The sequence below is a fragment of the Eumetopias jubatus genome, unplaced genomic scaffold (genome assembly GCF_037043125.1).
Source record: "Eumetopias jubatus isolate StellerSeaLion01/CBP00866 unplaced genomic scaffold, mEumJub1_p1.0 scaffold_16, whole genome shotgun sequence".
In the NCBI taxonomy this organism is placed as follows: domain Eukaryota; kingdom Metazoa; phylum Chordata; class Mammalia; order Carnivora; family Otariidae; genus Eumetopias; species Eumetopias jubatus.
Window position 1 is genome coordinate 82495636 of NW_028274822.1, and position 20533 is coordinate 82516168.

General features: G+C 48.3%; 1 protein-coding gene across 2 annotated transcripts in view; it reads left to right on the forward strand.

Annotated features, from left to right (window-relative positions):
• Nucleotides 1–20533, forward strand: part of TBX5 (T-box transcription factor 5) — a 41305-nt gene that overhangs the window by 7370 nt on the left and 13402 nt on the right. For both annotated transcript variants that reach the window (XM_088019423.1, XM_028116705.2), the window contains exons 5-6: nt 1295–1447; nt 8733–8824. In XM_088019423.1, the coding sequence (XP_087875549.1) occupies nt 1295–1447; nt 8733–8824 (245 nt within the window). The remainder of the gene's footprint in view (nt 1–1294; nt 1448–8732; nt 8825–20533) is intronic.

The following is a 20533-nucleotide window of genomic DNA, read 5'->3' on the forward strand; positions in this document are numbered from 1 at the left end:
GGCGGCCGGAGATTAGAGCCGCGCGGCCGGGGTCGTCGGGAGCCGCGGGGTCCCGGGTTCTCGCCCCTCCCCGCCTCCCCCCCCCCGCCCCCGCCTCCTCCGGGCGGGTCTCTAGGGTTGGCCCAAGGACCCTGCCCCAGGGTCATCAACGCAAATAATCAAAGACACCGGGACAGTCTCCGCCGCTCCAGTTGGCGGTCCTGGGGAAAAAGCAGGCCAGATTTTCAGCCCGTTGAGCGCGGCGATTGGCGCATTCGGTGGGTATACATCCGAACGCTTTGATAAATGTTCGCTTATGCAGCCTCCCGAAATCATCAAAAGCCAGGCGTCCTCCAAATAGCAAAGCCAGTTTTATTAGCAAAGATGCTCATCTGCTAGGACTAGTCCCGCTCCAGCAGAGAAGGTGTGGAGTGTGGAGCCTCTCTCCCCCTTAATACTGATCAGAGTCATCGTATTAAAGGTGCAGCTGCAGCAACAAGACCCCGCTTGTCCCTGGGAGCACCTCAAACATTGAGATGGTAGAAAGGAGGGAGAAAGCGTGCGTTCCCAAAAAAGTAGATGCAGTGCTTCTGTCTGGGGCCAAGTCTGGAGATAGTTCCCACGGCGGATCCCGAAAACGTTGATAAAAGTTGTAGAAAGGGAACCCGGAGAGAAGCAGGCCCTCCTTTGGTGGCGGTGTGATGGTGGGTGCTTCTTCCCTCCATCTCACCATCCTTGGAGGCCCACTCCCCATCCCGTCATCTTCTTTTGTTCATTGACTCTACTTTGCACGTTCTCTTAACAAAGGGCCAAGCCTGTGATTTTTACTCCAGTTCTGCAAACACTGGTCTTTTCCGTCTCTTAGAGGGTTTCTTGTTTTTGGGGGGGATGTTTGTTTATTCGTTTGTGTCTTCTCCCCTTTCATTACGAAATTGACGCTTAAACTTCTCCCTGGGAAACCAGTTCCTTACTCCAGACTTGCTTCTCTCCGATTGGGGGGTGGGGTGGGGAAGTACCCTATGCAGGAGTTAATTTATTAAGCAAACTTTATTAAGAATTCTGATTTACTGCCGTGTGTGCTTTGGGTAGATTCCTGGAATATTACCTTGGCTTTTTGGGTTGGAAATTGTCATTTTTGAAATGTTTCTTTTTAATGAAATCACTGGCCCCCTTTTCCAAACAGGAGAAAAAAAATCAGACCGTTTTTTGAGAGCCTGTATAAGGAGGTGAATTTTAAGGGTGGAAAGAGGGGATTTATCGGGAAACAAAGGAGTTTTGATTTTTCTTACAATCTCATTTTCCTTATTATTTTTAGATTATTCTAAATTCCATGCACAAATACCAGCCCAGATTACACATCGTAAAGGCGGATGAAAATAATGGATTTGGCTCAAAAAATACTGCGTTCTGCACCCACGTCTTTCCTGAGACGGCGTTTATCGCGGTGACTTCCTACCAGAACCACAAGGTAAGCCCAAGGCCCGGGAACCGGCATGCTGGGGCCACTGCCTGTGCCTTTGCAGGAGGATGCAGCGGTCCCCTGCTGAAACTCTTAAGCTCTAAGGGCTTCTTCATTCCCTCACAGCGGGCACCAGCTTCTACCCCAGGGGGCTGGGGCAGGAACCAAGCTACAGCCTGGAGGTTCCAGATCTCTGTACTATATTCAGGGTTTTGCGGGACTCTCTGTCTCTCTGTCTCTCCTTGTCTCTCCGTCTCTGTCTCTCTATCACACAAACACACACCAGTTAGAAACAAACTTGTCAGACTGTAGGTGACCGCACATTCAAATACAGGAACGCATCTCTCTGCACACGTGAAGTGATCGCCAGGAAGAAAGGTCACTTTATTGCAGGGCTCCGTGCTCTTGGGTGGGGGCCTGGTGCCACCTTTGTGGAACCTCTTTCTCGGGTGAGAGTCTCTCCTCCAGTCTGCCTTTGGGATGCATTTCAACTTGACCTGGGGCAGGTGGCAAAGTTGCCAGGAGCCTTGGGCTTGGATTTGCAAGATGCTTCTTTCATTTTCTCCGTGGTTACTGATCCCGGACAGACCACAGTGAGGCAGGGTTGGCATTGTTGAAAATCAGAACAAAACCCCAAAAAACCCAAGCGACCTGTGCCACCCCACCCCCGACCCAGCAACTCCCAGGAGTTAGAGGAGACCGCAGCAAACCACAGCTTGCGGATGCCTCAGTCTTCCAGAAGGAGGCTGCAGTGTGGTGTAGACGTAGGAGGGTACAGTTTGATCCTGTCAACGTCAGATCCCACGCTGTTCAAAATCCAGGCCCCAATTTGGGCATTTCCAAGCTGGACAATGGTGCTGGAACAGGGTACCCCCTCACAGCAGGTGTGGGGGGGGTATCTTTTCTTTTTTCCCAGGAGAAAGGGCTCCTCTTGACTTCTCATGGTTCACTTCTGTTCTTTCGAAACTTAAGTGCCTCTGGATTCACTTTATTGGTGGAGAGGGGCAGGATTGAGTGATTCTTAAGCCTAGTTCTGAAAAGACATATCGAATCTGGCAAGGCAAGATACAGGGAAGGGGGAACTGTAGGGGTGCAAGTTGTTAACATTAAGTAGTGTGATCTGGGTTGGAGGACTGTTGAAGGCTAATATAGGGGCTTCCATGTGGGATCAGTGAGGGCAGGTCACTGGGGCAACACGAGGAAGTGCACGTGGGGATGGTGACGCCCTTCCTCCTCCACAGCTCCTGTCCCCACCTGCAAGGTAGGGTGGCGGGAAGTTACAGGGGCTGTGAAGCCAGGTGGAAGAGGCCAGGGCGGGGGTGAGGGGTGGGTGTAGTACCCTAAAGCCTCCCGCCTACACGCTGGGTGTCGGATAACACCCCCTCCCGAGGAAGCCAGGGCAGTTATAAGATGGCAGTGTCCAAATTCAGCTTGTCAGTCACCAGGCCAAGTTGTGATGGATGGTCCTTTCTAGGCTGCAAGTCCTGTCTGGGGACCCAAGCCTTGAGAGAGCTTCCCTCCAGAAGAAAACTCACTCTCTCTGAAATGCAATTACTTTTTAAAGGGGAAGAAGGATTTTTCTGAATTCCACCCCTGACTTGTCAAACCAATAAGAGCAAAAACATTAAGGTCAAATACTCTGAAAATTGCAAACCTATTTCAGGCTAATTTGGGTCTGGCTCCTAGAAACCTGTTTCCTCTACGGCTATTGTAAATCTATGTTTAACTTTGTGGTGACAGTCACAGGGGAAAAAATAGCAATGAGCACACTCAGTCTCACTGCTCCCTCCCTCCCTCTCATAGGTATATACAAACACACACACACACACACACACACACACACTTAGACCTGACAGAGGGTCCAAAGATATATCAGATTCTCTTTTCTTTTCTTTCTTTCTTTTCAATTAAAAAAGCCCAGACTCACACAGAAAGGACAGGAAATGGTGGACTCATGAAAGTGACCTGCTAAAGAAAGATGTGAGAGCTTGCGTCCTTTGGGGGAAATCCCTAAGCTCTGTGTAGTTATGATCTTAGGGTCCATCAGGCAAGGCTAGATCTGGGAGAGCATGTACTCTCTCTGTCTGTCTCTTTCTTTGTTTTTTAAAAGATTTTATTTATTTGTCTCAGAGAGAGAGAGCTAGCGCACAAGCAGGGGGAGCGGCAGGCAGAGGGAGAAGCAGACTCCCCGCTGAGCACAGAGCCCAAGGCGGGACTCAATCCCAGGACTCTGGGATCATGACCTGAGCGGAAGGCAGATGCTCAACCAACTGAGCCACACCAAGACGCCCCTCTTTCTTTACTTTTTGAGGCATAACTGTCATACAATAAACTGCAATATTTGAAGTATACAATTTGACGAGTTTGACATGTATTTATCATTGTGACCACTTGTGAATATACCCCACTCCCTCATATCTCTATTTTTTTTAAATGTCCTTCCCAATGAATATATTTAGTGATCTATGCTCTTGAAGGAGTGTCTGCCCAATAGGGTGTATACGTGTGAGATTTGAGTGCAATTTAGGGGATTGTGTGTCTAAATGCTCATGGGTCTAAAAATGTGTGTCTCCAAGTCCGCATCTGGATAGATGTGTGTCTGATGACCACACAAAGGGTTCACAGATGGGAATTTGAGTATTGTTTTGTTTTGTTTTTAATTGGTTGGGCCATAAAGGTTTTTTTCACCAGCCTGACATCCGGAAGAGGGATTTCATAGGAGACAACTTTCCGTCACTCTTCCCCCTCCCACTTTTTAGTTGTGAAGTACCAAAGGCCCCTGTGTTCTTTGTCAGGAGGTAGTCTAAAGCAGTAAAATTTTCCAGCCCACTCCAGGGCGACTGCAGGCGTTCCCCGCGTGGATATAGGACGTGTGACCTAAACACTCAGGCCAAGCTGAGTGTGGTTTGTGGACTCTGTCTTGTTCCTTTATTGTCCCACCTGGGCGAGGTATTGAGACTCTTGATTTCGTGGGCAGAAGCCACCTGCGCTCTTACTCACCCTTGCCTAGGGTTCAGGTGGGACTCTGGAGGCAGGCTGCCTGGGTTTAAATCCATTTGACTTGGGCAAGTTACTGGATTCAGTTTTCCTCCTTTGTAAAATGGGGATGAGACAAGAATTGCTTGTGTTTATCATCATGAGGACTAAATGAGATAATCTTTGGAAAACGTGTAGCACAGAGCATTGCACGTATGCTCACGCAGAGGGTGAGTGATGATGCTGTGGATTGACTACTCAGCTGATCTGCTTATAACAGGACAACTCCATCCAAAACGCAGGCCCTGGGAAACTCTTGCCTTCCCTGATTATTCTAGAATCAGAAGAACTGAGCTTTCAAATAAGTTCTTTTTACCGTGTTTGAAAAACCACTACAAGTGTCAGTCTTGGTGGGTGAGTTCGTTCAGTCCCTGAACCTGCCATCAATTCAAGGACTCTTTGCCCCGCATGAAGGTTTGGATACATGAACAAGTACAGAACAGCAATCCACGGGATTAAATTGACAGGACAATTTGGGACACTCATTTTTGGTGTAAGTGACCCGATGCCTTTAGAATGCTCTTTCTCTGCTCGGATGCTGGTATCCCAGGTGGAGGCAGGTACCTGGCGACCTTCGTTTGTTAAGCAGGGGTCACACACCCGTACGCCCTGGGGCTCCTAATGACACGACGACATGTTTCCTCAGCCCAGCTGTGATCCCAAGCTGGATTTGGGAGTTATTTTCCCAGATGGCTGGCAGCTTGAAAAAGATATTTAAAAAGCTCGACTCTTCTGCAGCAGTGACGTTTGCTCTGTGAAACACGTTTTTGTAAGGTTTTCGATGAGGCTGTCAGCAGCGCCCAGAACAAGCCCTAGAAATATTTAGGTGTTAAAAAAAGGTCACATGGGCATTTCATTTCTCTGCTCTTGCAACAATGGCTGTGTATGCAAGCCATGTCTATCCCCCGATATTAACTTACTTTGTCATTAAAAGGCATTTTTCCTCCTGCTTAAATCATTGTGTAAAGAGTCTGTATTTATGAGGTATGAGCTTTCTGGTTGGGACCAGGAAATGAACCCCTAATAGAGAGACATAATTAAGATTTTTGGCCCTCGTGAGGGTTTTTTTTTTTTCAAAAGCAAGAATTCACAACAATTATTCTCATTAATTTTTACAACCTCTGTCTCACTGGTTGGAGCTGGTATTTATATTTCTTTTAGCCCCCCCCTCCCCCCTCCCCCGGATATCCGGTTTTATGCTGATCTTGGAGAGGGAGTACATTTGTGTGACGAGTGCAAGTCCGTTTCATTGGAGCCTTTTAGTAGAACTCAGACATCCGACCGGATCATATGCCCGTGAGTGAGCTAGCCAACATGCAGCATGTTTGGAAGGGAATTCCAGAGCTGGGGTTTGTACGGACTCAGGCGGACATTTTCACCTGCAGCTGAGCTTGTGTATGACCATTTCTCAAGGGTAATAACCCTTATGTTTTCTAGACCTCCATACTCAGTCTACGCACAAGACTTATGTAAGATCAAAGTACTGAAGTGTCTGTGTAGCAAACCGTGCTTGTCCTCTGCAATCATATTTTTGGAAGCTCAAACATTAGGTAGTAGGACCTGTTTGGGGTGCAAGGAATTGTTTCAAGCAAAAGATTTTTGCTGATAAAAATACCAAAGCCCATCTCCCCTCCTTTTTTTTTTTTTTTTCCTTTCTTTTTTTTCCCTTCACGGTAATTGTTTGTCCCCGGCTCTTGGTGGAACAGAGACATCATGGACTAGTCATTCATTCAGCCCTGATACCACACCCCGTGTTGCCTACAAAACTCGCAGGGAAGTGCAGTGAGGATTCCCTCCACCTCTTTTTGAATGATCTGATTTTTACTTCACATTTTGAGAATTCCCCCCCCCCCCCGCCTTTAAAAAAAGCATGACTTATGGTCAGTTGGGTTGCATTTTTTAATGACAAAGCTTAAGTGGCAAAGAAAGCTCTACTGGGTAGTGGGCTGTTGGACTCAAAACGGAAGTGGATTCGGGAGTGCACATTTTAAAGACTGTGTTCCTAAGAGACCTTTACAGGTTTTTCTACTCATTCTGAAGGGTCAAGTCAAAATCAGAAAGTTGTAGGAATGGGTCTAGTTTAAAAAAAAATGAGGGAGGGGGAATGTGTGTATACATAAAGACCCACACCTATTTAAAAATTTTTAAAATATGTCTTATTTTTTTAAAGTGGTTTTAGGGTGACAGCAAGGTTAAGTGTGCCCCCGCCCCTCCACAAAGGCTCCCCCACCATCAACATCGCCCACCAGACTGCGACATTTATTACAATCGATGAACCTACACTGAGACATTGTTATCACCCAGAATCTACATGAGGGCTCGCTCTTGGGGGCCGTAGATTCTGTGGGTGTGGACACATGTAGAGTCCCGGACATGTATTGACCGTTCCATTATCATACAGAATAGTTTTACTTAAAGTCCTCTGTGCTCTGCCTATTCATCCCTCCCTCCCCGCACAAACTCTGGCAACCACTGGTCCCTTTTTGCTGTCTCTATAGTTTTGCCTTTTCCAAAATGTCGTATGGTTGGAATCATATAGCATTTTTAAAACTTGAATTTTATGTATATTTTTTATGGCAAGCACACACACACATACACGTGTGTAATATAGTAATTTCATGTTCATTATAGAGTCTTGGAGTTAGAAGGAAACCTTATAAGGCCATCTCTTCTGGAAAACAGAACATACCAGAATGCCTGCCCCTAAAGGGATGACTTATAGGTGCATTCACTAGTTACTACTCCTGGTTTCTCAAAGGAACTTGCTCGGTTTCTCAAAGTCTGGAACTCACCTATGGGGGGTAGGTAGCTGAGGTAGTTTTCGTGGGTACTTGCATACGATGCGATCACAGAAAATTGTCCTTATTTTGATTATCTTTCCTTTTTTTCTTTAAATTTTTTATTGTTATGTTAATCACCATACATTACATCATTGGTTTTTGACGTAGTGTTCCGTGATTCATTGTTTGTGCATAACACCCAGTGCTCCACGCAGAACGTGCCCTCTTTAATACCCATCACCAGGCTAACCCATTTGATTATCTTTCTATTCATCTATCAGGGAGAGAGTTCAATCCCAGTGTGTGTTAAATACGTCTCTAAGAGTGTCTCGTTTCCCCTTGTAACAAAGTGAGGGCAAGGCCTTGGGTTTAGAACTTTCTGCGGGGGCCAGTAGAGAGAATTTGATACAATAGTTTTCCTTTTATTTAATAGCTTATGATTCCAGCTTGAGGTAGAGAGAAGTGATACCATATTTTTTGTAAAATAAATATAAACAAAAAGTGGTTAGATTTAAATCAAAATACTAAGCAGAGACCAGTGTAGAGATAGATATATTATAGAAATAGTTTTACATTATAAGTGTAAATAATAGTATATATTATATACCATTATTATATAAAAATAAGATTACAGATATAATACAATAATGATGGTGAATGTGAAGCTTGCGTGATTGAACCTCATGAATGCTGCTGCGGTGGCTCTAAAATGATTCAATAAGTAAAAATTCAATTCACATGCAGCCTTTAGGAAATACTTTTAGCAGACTCCATACAGATATACTCTTTCACCTGGATCTGTTACTCTATGCTCACACTTATAGACAATGTGTTGATGGTTTCCGTGGAAGTTCCGACCGTTGAACCCAAGATCCTGTTCTATTGCTAAGTTTTGTACATTGCGACAAACATTCGCAAGAAGAGGGCTCTGTGTTCTCTTTCTGGAAAACTGAAGGGCTTTGGAACTGATAGACAGCTATCATGTATGTTACAGTTCTCTCTGTGGGTGTTTATTTAATCCGGTGCCATCTTCCACTTGTGCTAACTGTGTCTGTGAAGCTGAAATGAACAAGGCATGAGACAGAGCAGAATTTTGAAAGCAACCAAGTTTCTCCAAACGGCGCTCACCAAGCTGCGGGACGAGCAACACCACGTCCCCGTGCCCAACTTTCCGAGAGGAAGGAGGGCTCCCAAGTGCTGAGGCCTAGATTGTGTTTGAAACACAACATGCTAGGATTAAAAAAACAAACCAACCCAGCTGGAGTGATGCAGAGTATGACTCCAATTAACGGGCAAACCGAAACCAGGTTTTTTCCCCTTTTAAAAGTGGTCTGATCTAGGGCATTTTTCAAAGCCTCCTCTTGAATGAAGTGGTGGGTCTCACTGACGTGACTGGCTTAATTTGCTTCTTTTGGTCGCCAGAGGCTGCATTTCCAGCCATCAAGTGAAAACCAACTCTCTCTCTCTCCTTTCTGCAGATCACCCAATTAAAGATTGAGAATAATCCCTTCGCCAAAGGATTCCGGGGTAGTGATGACATGGAGCTGCACAGAATGTCAAGAATGCAAAGGTATGAAGGTGGAGGGCTGAGCTCCCTTCTCTCCATGTGCCCCCCCACGCCCCCAAGGAACCCAGGAGAACCAGCAGCAGCCCAGCACCTCCCTCCTCCAGCCTTCCTGCCTGCAGAGGCCCAGGCATGTTAGCCATTGAGGAAAGGCGAGATAGGCACCTTCAGTCCCACCGTCTGACGACCCCCACATGCTCCCATGTGGTTTACTCCGTGGGACAGCCCTGGGTGGTGGTGGTGGGGGGGGAATGTGTCCTCCGGGGATGGGAAGGGGGAGAAGGCACCAGGGAACTTGGCGTTCTCCATCTGCCCCGGGACAACAAAAGCTCCAACTTTCTCTCCCTTTTCTTTGCCTTCTCTCTCCTTCTCGTGAAATCAGTCCTTTCTCTCTTTCTTCCCATAAGTCACAGCCGATGAATGATTTTCTTTTTTGGCAACAGCTCTTGGTAAATGAAAGGGAAGTTAATGACTCGATTTCCTGGGGGTGAAATGCAGACAAATTTGACACCACGTGGTGGTCTGGGGGCACTGGGGGATTGGAAGCTGGTGATAAAAATTGCTCGGTATTTTTACATATCCTGTGGTCACAGTCGCTGATATGATGAATAGAAGGGGCTGTAGCAAATGTACATAGTGGGAATTTGGTCTGATTTGAAAGGATTTTACGAGCATTGCCAATTTTGTCAAACATTCTCTCTACCTCTTGATATGCTTCCAAAATAACTTACCATATGGCAAGAGAATTAGAAATACATCTTGATTCCTTTGACCAAGGGAGGGTTCCCTGTCCCCCCTTTTGGTGGGTTTAGTGTTTCAAAATAAAATGAGATCACGTAGGAAGCTTTTCCTTATCCTTTCTGGAAGACATGAGAGGGGTGAGTCAGGCAGGTGGACAGACATACCCATTCAAAGAAAGATAAGGGATCTAAGAGAGGAACAGAGAAAGGCCACAGGGTTGTCCTTTTCACGCTGGTTTGGAAATTCACGCCATGGAAATTGTTTTTAGCGAGCGGGCTTCCCTGATCTAAGTTTTCGTGCTTTCATTTATTTTTATTTATTATTATTTTTTTAAAAGCACTTTTTTTTGAAAAAAGATCTTACTTATTTATTTGTCAGAGAGAGAGAGAAAGAGCACAAGCAGGGGGAGCGGTGGGCAGGGGGAGAAGCAGGCTCCCCGCTGAGCAAGGAGCCCAATACTGGACTCGATCCCAGGACCCCGGGATCATGACCTGAGCCGAAGGCAGACGCTCAACTGACTGAGCCACCCAGGCATCCTAAATTTTGCATGCTTTTAAAAAAGAAATCTACTGTGACCTTCAGGTGTGCACATCTCCGCCCCACTCATACGCATTTCAGCATTTATAATCAGTTTTCTTCCCGATCACAGATTAATAAGATGCTTTTTGTGGCTAAAAGAACCAAGTTCTTAAACTATTATTGTTAAAAAAATAACAACTGACTTTTTGAATGTCTGCATTTTGAAATTGGAGTTGGACTGAGTCTATGGTCAGTGGAAAAGTTGACAACAGGTGCCACAGAAAGCGGGTGGGGGGTGAGGGGTCAGCCTGTTTGCAGCCCTGGGCTCAGAGTGCTGGGCTGGTGTTGCTGGTCATGCTCCCCTGTCGTCCTGACACTGGTGGTCACTACGGGATTTTAGGCTTTGACAGAGACTCACCTCCATCCTCCTGCGGGTGAGGGTCGAGGCCGTGCATGTAGGGACTGGAAGCAAGTCGCCCCGTTCCAGCCTGCAAACCAGGGGTCTTCCCTCCTTTCCACAAGGTCAAGAACAGGTGGGATCATGGATTTGAGATGTTATAAATCGCCCCTTCACGTGTGACCAGTCACCAGATCTGGTTACCCTCAGTATAAGGTCCAGACTCTTTCCCGTGGTGGGCCATGCCCTTCTCGTCTGACCCGGCCACTCCCCCTCACTTTGCCCCCCACCAGTGCCCCCTCTCTGTCTCCATCATGCTGAAGGGGATGCTCCACGCCTGTATCCTTCCCACTGTTTTTGGCCCTTGGAACAGCATGTCTGGTCTGCCTCAGGCTTTCTCCCCTCCTCCTCACTCGGCCATCTCCTGCCCATCTCTAGGTGTCCTTGGAGCTGTCCTTTCTTCCAAGAAGCGTTCCCTGGCCCCAGACTGTGGATGTCTATCCCCAGGACCCCTCCTCGCTGCTTTCCTATGTCAGGCCCGGGCCCTGCACTTTGGGAGCTGATGGGATAGAATGATAGACACGGAGGAGAGTCAGGTGGGGAGTGCAGGTGTCTGAGAGATGAAATGTCGGTCACCCCGGGGACTCTCCCCTAAAGTTTTAAACACAGCCAGTTAGATATTTAGGCGGATGACTCTACTTTGGTCTGAATTGGCTGTCCCGATCATCCCCCTGTTAGTGCAGATTGGCTGAGGGGTCGTCTAGGTGTCCTCTTAGGGTAGGCACTTGCAGAAAAAAGGCGGGAAAGGGTGGTGGGTATTCAGTAGGCACTATGTAATTGACATGCACGGTTAAAACCTGCAGCCTAAGAACCACGTGTGTCTTTGTGGCCATGTTAGGAGTTGCCTTGGGGAGTCAGAGGGCTGAACTAAGCACTGACCAGGCTGGGAGAGTGAACAGGGTCATCTGCCCAGTCCTGGGCACATGGCCCCTGGGAAGGAGATGGAGTAAGGCAGAGTGGCTCCAACAGAAGGCTATGGGACTCAGACGAACCTGGCTTCCATCCTTGCTTCTGCATTTATCAGCATGTGACCTCGGGCAAGTGACTTAACCTCCCAGAACCTCAGTATCTCCACCTGTAAAATGGGCATAAATGATAGCTTCTACTTTCTAGGGTTCTTTTAAGAATTATATGAGAAAATTTCTATAGGGTGCCTGGTTCCTAGTCCACCCTCGATACAACGTATCTGATTTGGGGGAAGACTCCCAGGTACTCCCGGTTTTGCCCTGGTTCGACATTTATTCTGGGCTGTGGTCCCAATCCTAGTGACAAGTAGGGAAGGTGGCTGTCCAGAGTCAGCCGTGATAACAGCCAGGCTGGAATGGCAGGCTCCCTGTTCATCTTGCAATCCTGTTTCCTGTCCCCCACACACCCAGTGACAGCTGGCCCCGCGGGGGGAATAAGCAAGAGGAATGACATTTCCTCTAATTCCAACAGTTGGAAGAAGAGGAGAGGGCCGGACACGGACTCGCAGTTAGCCCACATCAGTAACATCTGGATTCGCTTGGCCAATGTCTGGGCACTCACCCTGCTATCTCTCCGAGCCCCGCAGTCTGCGTTTGGAAAATGCAGATGATGTCTTAGTTATTTTTCCACCGTTCATTTATGGGCTCTGGTTACAGAAGCAAGAACTGCTTATTATAAAAATGGGCGAGCTGTGGAAAAAGCATGAGGAAGAAGATAAAATTATTTTAAAATCCTGTCTCTAGCCGACTGACTAAAATAAGTGCCAAGGTTATTTCAAAAGGTTAATCTGCGGCTTAAGAAGACATGTTACCCTAAAAAAACAGTATTTCCCAAATTGCAGGACCTCTACCCTGGTGACAGATGGGATGATTTTAGAAGATGTACAGACACGGGCACACCAGGCTGATTTTATAGACGGTATTGCTTGCAATGAGACTATGTTCTAAAGGAGGAAGGAGAGAGGGAGGGGGGGAGGGGGAGAAGTAAGGCTGATTATTTAAGGGAAAATATTAAATAAGAGTAGAACCGGTATAAAGGTTTGGTGAACCTGTCAAGGTGATATGCAAGTGACAGAAATTTGGGAAATATCCCTACATGCTCATCCTAACAAGAAAGATGTGGGAGCCTTCCTGCTGTTTGAAATGGCCCAGGCCCTGGTTTTCCGGGGAACGTTGCTTTCTTTGACCTTGGCCTCAGTCTTTAAGATGTGTTCAGGCAAGCTGTGAACTTCTTAAGAGTCAAGGGTGCTGGGGGCCAAGGCCAGGGCCACTAGGGGTGGTGGTGGGGATGACGGGGGGAGGGGCAATGCAGGAAGGAGGGTCGGAGAAGTTCGGAGCTAGGTCTTGTGGGAAGAGTGAGATTTGTGTTGGGAAGAAGGGTTTTCCGGGTTGGGTCGGGGTAGAAGTGGGCAAGGATCTACAAGTCTAGAGTAGGGGTCACATTCTGATGCTCTCTGGAAGCACGCTGGGGTGGCACAGTGACAGGGTGGTTCTGGGACCGGGGGCGGGGGGGGCAGTTGCTCCGAGAACATGGCATTCTAGAGACAGAAAGGACTATAGGAGACAACATCTCTTCTAGTTTTGCAGAAGGAGAAACTGAGGACTGGAGATTCATTTATTTCTCCAGTGTTTGATCTGTCCATTTGTTATTCAGGAAACACATGTTTATTAAGTGCTCACGCTATGGCAGGTCTTGAGGATGCCAAAGGTGAATCAGCACCCAGAGGAGCAGGGTCCACTGGTGGAAAGCTCCAGAGTTGGGCTCCCCCAACTCCGCCCAACCTCTACTTCCTCATCTGTAAAATGGGGGATGATTACAGAACCTACCTCCAGGGCTGTTGCATGGGTAGAAGGAGGTAATGAGTGTGTCCTGATGACTATTGCTACATAACGGAGTATTCCCGGGCTTCACTGGGCCTGGCTGGGAAGGGGCCACAAGCTAGGCCATCCTTTGTCTGTGTGTGATGGTAAATCTGGGACAGCCAAAGCTCTAGAGACCACTTAACCTGTGCCTCCACAGCCCGCTAAAGGGACCTGGAAGGGCAGGCGACCTCAGTCTTGAGGTCTGAGATTCAGAGCGCCCTGAATCTCATCCAGGTGCAATCTGCTAACCCTCGCTCGTTAATGCTCGTCAGTACTACTGATGGTAAAAAGACCAGCCATTGCTTGTCGCCACTGTATGCAAGGTGAAGCAAGAGGTAACAGGAAAGCACTTTTATTTTGCTCATGGTTTGTGGGTCAGGAACTCGGAAAGGGCTCATCTGGGCCATTCCTGCCTGTCTTCAGGTGGTGGCTGGGGCAGCAGTGGCTGAAGGCCCCAGGCCGGACGTCCAGGTTGGCTCATGCCGTACTCCACAGTCGATGCTGGCTTTCAGCTGGGATCTCAGCGGGGCTGTCCCCTGGAGCATGTGCATCAGGCCTGGCCAACATGGCGGACCCTGTGGAGTCAGACTCCTTCCATGGCTGCTGGCTGCCCCCAAGACAACCAGGAAGAAGCCACGAGACTCTGTTTACCAGGCCTTGAAAAATGTAGTATCCCTTCTGCTGTTTTCTGTTGGTTGAACGGGACTCACTCCCCGATTCCAGGGACAGGGTTCCCTCCTCTAGACAGAAGGAGAGTCAAAGGGTGTGTCCCCGTGTTTTAACACCACCCCCACATGCGTGGAAGCACTTGGCCGGCATCGGGCCCAGACTGATGCCAGGTATTAAGACGGGGTCTGTGCCCTGGGGAAGCCAAAGGCCAGGTTGACGTGCCCAGGGCCACGCAGCTAGTCAGGGTGCAGAGGCCTGGCTGTGAGCTTGGTTTCTTCAGGATGGAGAGAATCACCTGCCTCTAAGCTCTTTTTACTGCCCTCCATCTTCTTCCGCCAGGGCTGGGTTTCTTAATCAGGGTTCCTTTTGAAAACCCAATGAAAGCCAGGGACTGTCTGAAAAACTCACTAGATATAAATAGACAAAAATTTCAAACCATTTTAAGGGATTCAGGGGTCTGGGGCCCCTAAAAGGTTAAAAGCATTCCATCGGCACCTTCCCTCCTCCTCCAGGCCTGGCTTCCTGATTTTAAATGAATGTTCAGCTCCTTAACCTCAAATGGTCACTTTTCAAACGGTTTAGCACTCTTGTATTCCCATGCTTGTGGTTAAAGGTAATCGGAATGCCTGGTTAATGAGGAGTGATTTCCAAGACAACATTCTGGAGATGGCATTAACTCTCTACTTCGTGCCATACTTTTGGCTAGCCACACGGCTTCCCCCAGAGAAGTGTGAATTTATGGAAAACAAGAGGGGGTTTTGTTTGGGAAGCCAAGCCAGCCTAAGTTGTGAAATTGAGGTTTGTCTCAAGGGGTCCCACATTGGCTCATGGTTGTCCGTTGAGGATATGGATGTTGAGAACAGCCCTCAGCCCCCCACCCCCACCCCGAACTTTTCCTGTTCATCTGCAGCACTGTCCCCACCTCACCTCCCCAACCCTCTGCCCCAGCATACCTGCTCTTCAGGGACAGTGTCCGTGGGCATCTCACCCATTCATGTTTAAGCAGTGTTTCTCAGACTTTTGGCAGACATTGAAATTACCTGGGGGTGGAGGGAGCTTGTTAAGAAAAGCAGATTTCTGGGTTTCATCCTCAGAGGTTCTGAATCCGTGGCTCTAGGGAGGGCTCAGAAACTGCCCTTTGACAGGTTTTCTGATGGAGGGATCCCCTGCTTGCACCTGGGTAATCCCTTGGCTCTGCAGAACGAGCAAGGGCATTCAGGTAAATGTGTGAAACAGATCTGGAAATAGATCCCATGTGCTGGACTGTTTTATAAAAAATAACCCTTTCCTCTAAATGCTTAACTTGGGCTGAACATGAGAAGTACCTACGGTGCTCCCCTAATGTTTTATTATGAAAGATGTAAGACATATAGAAAACATGGAAGAAATGTACGGTGAGCACCCACATACCCACTGCTTAGGTTCTGCCGTTAATATTTTGCTATATATTTACCCTATTCCATCCATCCATCCATCCATCCATCCACCATCCATCTATTCATCCACTGACCCATCCATCCATTTGTCTGTCCATCCAGCCAGACATTTACCAATCCATCCATCCATCTTATTTTTTTTAAGCATTTCATACTGAGTGGCAGACGTGAGTACATTTCACTTCTCTGTACTTCTGTATGCATATCATTAAGATTCCATTTTTGCTCACGAATCTCTATTTTAGGTAAAATTACATACAGTGAAATGCACAAATCTTAAGTGCACAATTCACTTTTTGACAAATGCACATTTGTATGAAACCCAAGCCCCTGTGGTAATACAGAACATTCCCTCACCCCAGACATTTCCCTCATGCCCCATCCCAGTTAATTCCACCTTCCTACCAGAAGCAATCCATGTTTCGACTTTTTTTTTTTTTTTTACTATAAGTTAGTTTTGTCTGTTCAGAATTTTGTGTAAATGGATTCTTACAGCGAGCCCTCTTTCGCATAAGACTTCTTTCTCCTGGGGAGCTTAAAAAACTTCTCAAGTCCAGGCTGCACCACAGAACAATGGCATGAGACTCTTGAGGTGGGAGTGGGCTTAGGAGTCAGTATTTTTTCTTTTTTTTTTAAGATTTTATTTATTTGTTTATTTAAATGAGTGAGTGGAGAGCAGAGGGAGAGGGACAAGCGGACTCCATGCTGAGCGGGGAGCCCGATGCTGGGCTTGATCCCAAAACCCTGAGATCATGACCCAAGCCGAAATTAGGAGTCGGATGCCCAACTCACTGAGCCACCCAGGTGCCTTGTTATTTTTTTCTTTGCAGAATTTTTTTTCTTTTTTAAATTGAAGTATAATTAGCATACAATGTTCTATTAGTTTCAGGCGTACAGTATTATGATTCAACACTTCTATATGTTGCTCAGTGCTCATGAAAATACTTATATGCTTAACCCCTTTCGCCGATTTCACAGGAGTCAGCCTTTTTTTCTTTAGTTCCCCGGATGAATGCACTCTACGGCCAAGCTTGAAACCCACTCATGTCTGTCTACCGTCCCCACCCTCAGCCCTGTACCTCAGCTACCCCATCCCAGTAAGAGTCTCCCATTAGAAGCTTGTTTCCCTGGAGACCTACTCGCTCATAGATGTTTGTGCTTGTTTTGAGGAGGGAGAGACAGATGTTCTTTTCCTAAAGATTTTTATTTATTTATTGAGAGAGAGAGAATGGTAGAGCGAGAGCACGAGAGGGAAGAAGGTCAGAAGGAGAGGCAGACTCCCCGCTGAGCAGGAAGCCCGATGCGGGACTCGATCCCGGGACTCCAGTATCATGACCTGAGCCGAAGGCAGTCGCTTAACCGACTGAGCCACCCAGGCGCCCAGAGAGACAGATTTTTATATTAGCGTGCAGGCTGCTTAGCATTCCCGCAGGAGTGGTTGCTTTTGGGTGACTTCGCCAATGTCATCATTTGAGCTAAAGGTCACCAGGAGCTGCTTGACTTCCTTCTGTCTGACCGATGAGCCCCCAGGGGATGCCCCTCAGAACCTAGGCCTCAAGACCATCCCCTTCAGTATAGGAAGCAGTTTGCGAAAGGTCTGTTAAGTCTGGGCCTTTCCAGTCTTCTGGCTTCTAGAAAGCCCCAGGCTGAGCCTCGGAAAGTCCTCTCCATCTTCCCATCCTGACTCCAAAATCATGAAGACAGAAAAAAACAAAACAAACCAAAAAAACTACTAAGACAAAGGCATGGTTAAACTTGTTAAAATTGCTAGTTTTAGGAATGGCACCAAAATGTCGAGTTCCTGTCTGTAGCTTCATACCCCAGCTCTTGGTTTGGGGGCTCACAACAAGGACGTGTGACGTGGACCTTGTGATTCCCATTCTGTAAGTGAAAAGACTGAAGGAAATGTTGGCCTCATCTGTGGTCCATGCAACTACCCAAGGCCTTCTCTGTGATTCTGGAACTGCCTCCGTAGTGTTGCTCAAAAGCTTTTTTGGAACCACAGACTGCTTTTGAGTAGGTGATACGAGTACAGACCTTTCCCTAGGAAAATCGACAAGTTCTACTGAATATCTGGTATTTGGGGGGACAGGGAGGGGAGTTCATAGGCCATTCGGAGCCATTGCAAGGTAAGAACTGCTTCAGAATAGAATCCTGTGCAATTTGTAAGCTGATGTATATCGAGCCATGTGTCCCAAATATGTGCTAAGCCTTTCCCTGCATTGTACTATTTTACAGTCCCGAGAGGCAGTGAGGCTTATTACTCCCATTTTACAGACAGAACAGTGAGGCTCGGAAAAAGGGTGGAACCTAGCCAGCTCCACCGTGGCCAGGTCTGAGGCCGAGTACCGAAGTGAGGCACGTCCACACAGCCCCAACCCCACACGACCACCCTGCGAGTAAATTACCTAGAGATTTAACAAGGGAGCCCCGGGTTCTCAAACCCAAGTTGCCGTAGTGGGGGGTGCTCAATGCCGGAGAGGGAAGTGTCTTGGCACCTATGAATCCTACGGCCTTGGTGGGATCAGCGCGGGGAAAGGTGTGTGGCTTCTCTGTGTGCCCTGTTCTCAGCATACCCTTCCCCAGCTTTGCTGGCTGGTGTGAACCGAGCGCTAGAAGGACCATAAAACACTTTGTAGACGAGGAGGAGACAGCGATGATGATTTGCGCCGCACTCAGTCCTGCTCACGCGGCCCTGCAAGTTAGATCAGAACACAGTCCCCCCGGAGCTGTTCATAAGTGAGAGCTCTTGTGGGATGGTGGGACCGCTTTCTGAATTTCCATCGCAGATCAGGGTGCTGGCCAGAGGAGGAGCTCGCTCCGGGGAGACCGGGATCCTGCAGTCCTAGCCTTGCCCCGGCACGCTGCTCCCTCCGGTCCTTTGAGAAGGGCTGCCCGCACTTGAGTGAGGGCCCCCCCGCTCCGCCCAGCACCCCGGCGCCCCTGCCACCTGTCCTGTGAAAAGACCAATTCAGTTGGCCGCGGTGGGAAACGTTCTCGGGGGTGTTCGTTAGCTGGCGGGCTACAGATGCAGTTTGGCCATGGGTTTCAGTGTTCCCTTGTAACATTTTACAACCCAGACCCGGCGACAATGGCATCATTCACTGCGCTCACTCACGTGGAACAGAACGCGAGAGGGGGCCCGAGCCGGGGAGGAGCTGATCTGTGGGCTCCGACATGCGCGGCAGAGCCGAGGTGCTGGGCCCCCCCCCCCCCGCCCCCCCGGCTAGCGTTGGCAGGGATGCCTCCAATGGCAGAGAGAGCGGCGGCGGCGGACATTAGGTGTAGTAAAGGTTGCTCAAACAGTAGGACGGACAGATGAACCAGTAGAACTTGACATTGCCCCATGCAGCCCGGGGCCAGCTGTTAGCACCAGGCGGCCTTAGAGAGGCCCGTTGGTGTGGGCAGCCCCGCTCCTGTGATCAAGTAGAAATTCACTGGCAAGAGCTTGGGAATAGCACTGACCCAGGGCCAAGCTCGACTCTATTCTCTTCTCAGCTGTGCATTCTGGGGCCAGGCCAGGTGCTTACCCTCTCTGAGCCTCAATGTCTTTACCTCTAAAGTGTATCTAATCATCCCAGTGGAGTGGGCTTGTTGCCTGGATCAAAGGAGGGAACGCATGTAAGTCTATACCAGTAGAGCGGCTGGGGCGTTAAGAGGCCCCAAAGAACAAGGTTGATGAGGAGTTGGAGGTGGAGGCGTCGAGGATGGCGACCCGGCTGAGGAAAAAGCACTCTGTTGCTGCCCCTCTTCCCAGACACACAGGGGCTTTTCAACTTTTCCTTTGCTTCCTTTGTGCCCTGGATTCTTCACGGATGCTCTTGAGCTGCGGGGGAGGAGGGTCTGTCTTCCCGCTGCAAGGACAGTCCACAGCGGTCGTAGTGCCACGGATCATGTTCCTTTGATCGGTGCATCGAGGAGCCCAGTAAAAATGCCCATGGCTTGTGTGATTGTTATGTTTTCTTCCCTTTGCCTCCGTAATCCCACGCTGATGGAGAAGGCACTTCACCCTTGCGTGCTGTCAGTCCACCTGTCAGTTGGACTTGGGGACGTAGATTGCAGGCATCCGGGGACGGGTTCATGATTGACGGTGGGGAGGATGTTTCAAGCACCCTGGAGAAAAACAAGCTGCGAGGGACGAGTGGTTATTGGGATAATATGGCTTTTCCACTTCTGTGAGTGTTAGTAATCAAAAGCAGGATTTGGCCTTTCCAGAGAGTAATTTTGCAATTTGGCAGCGCTGGAAGGGAGAATTCCACGGAATCCATTGATACATTCTCTTGTAAAATCCCTCAGCCAACTTTTTCTTTTGGGGGGAGGAGTTGATTTCTTTAATTAAAAAAAAAAATAACTGTCCCCATTAAGAATATAAAACTAAAAAGAGATTTCCTCCTTCCTGTTGGAGCTCGGGCAGCTCCGTTCTTGAACTAAGCAGACCTAAATAGAATTGCCAGTGAGATTTGACAACTTTTATAATGTTTTATTATTATTATAATTTTCCTCCTCCTCCTTTTTTTTTTCTTTTTTTTCCATTACGTAGCTGGAGCCTCAAAGGAGAGGACTGTAAAGCTAACTTCATTCCTTTCAGACTTCTGGCCCCAGGGGGCGATTCCAAGTGGTGTGGCTGCTCAGGATGGCTCCAGCTTTGGTTTGGAGGTGGTACATGCCACGGGAAAGCTCGGCCAGGGGACCCCTGGGTGTTGTGAGGGCTCTGTAGCCTCATGGAAACTTGGCAGACACTCCTTGTCCCCTGTCTGGCTACTCTGACGTGCTTTCACATGACAAACAAAGTCAGGGGCCGGGGTGGAGATCGTTGCACCCCCGAGGGATGAGAGAAGCAGGAGAGGAATCTTGGGCCCTAAGCCCCCTGCTCCTCTAAAAGTATATTGCATCCTATAAATGGAAAGAAATAATCAGGAGCTTGTCTAGGAGTAGCGAGGGTACAGTTGGGTTAGAATCCTGGCTGTGTCTCCTTCTAGCTCTGTGACCACGGGCAAGTTGCTTGACCTCCCAAGGCCTTGGTGGCCTCATCCCGGAAAGTGGGGATAAACCCAGTACCTGTTTC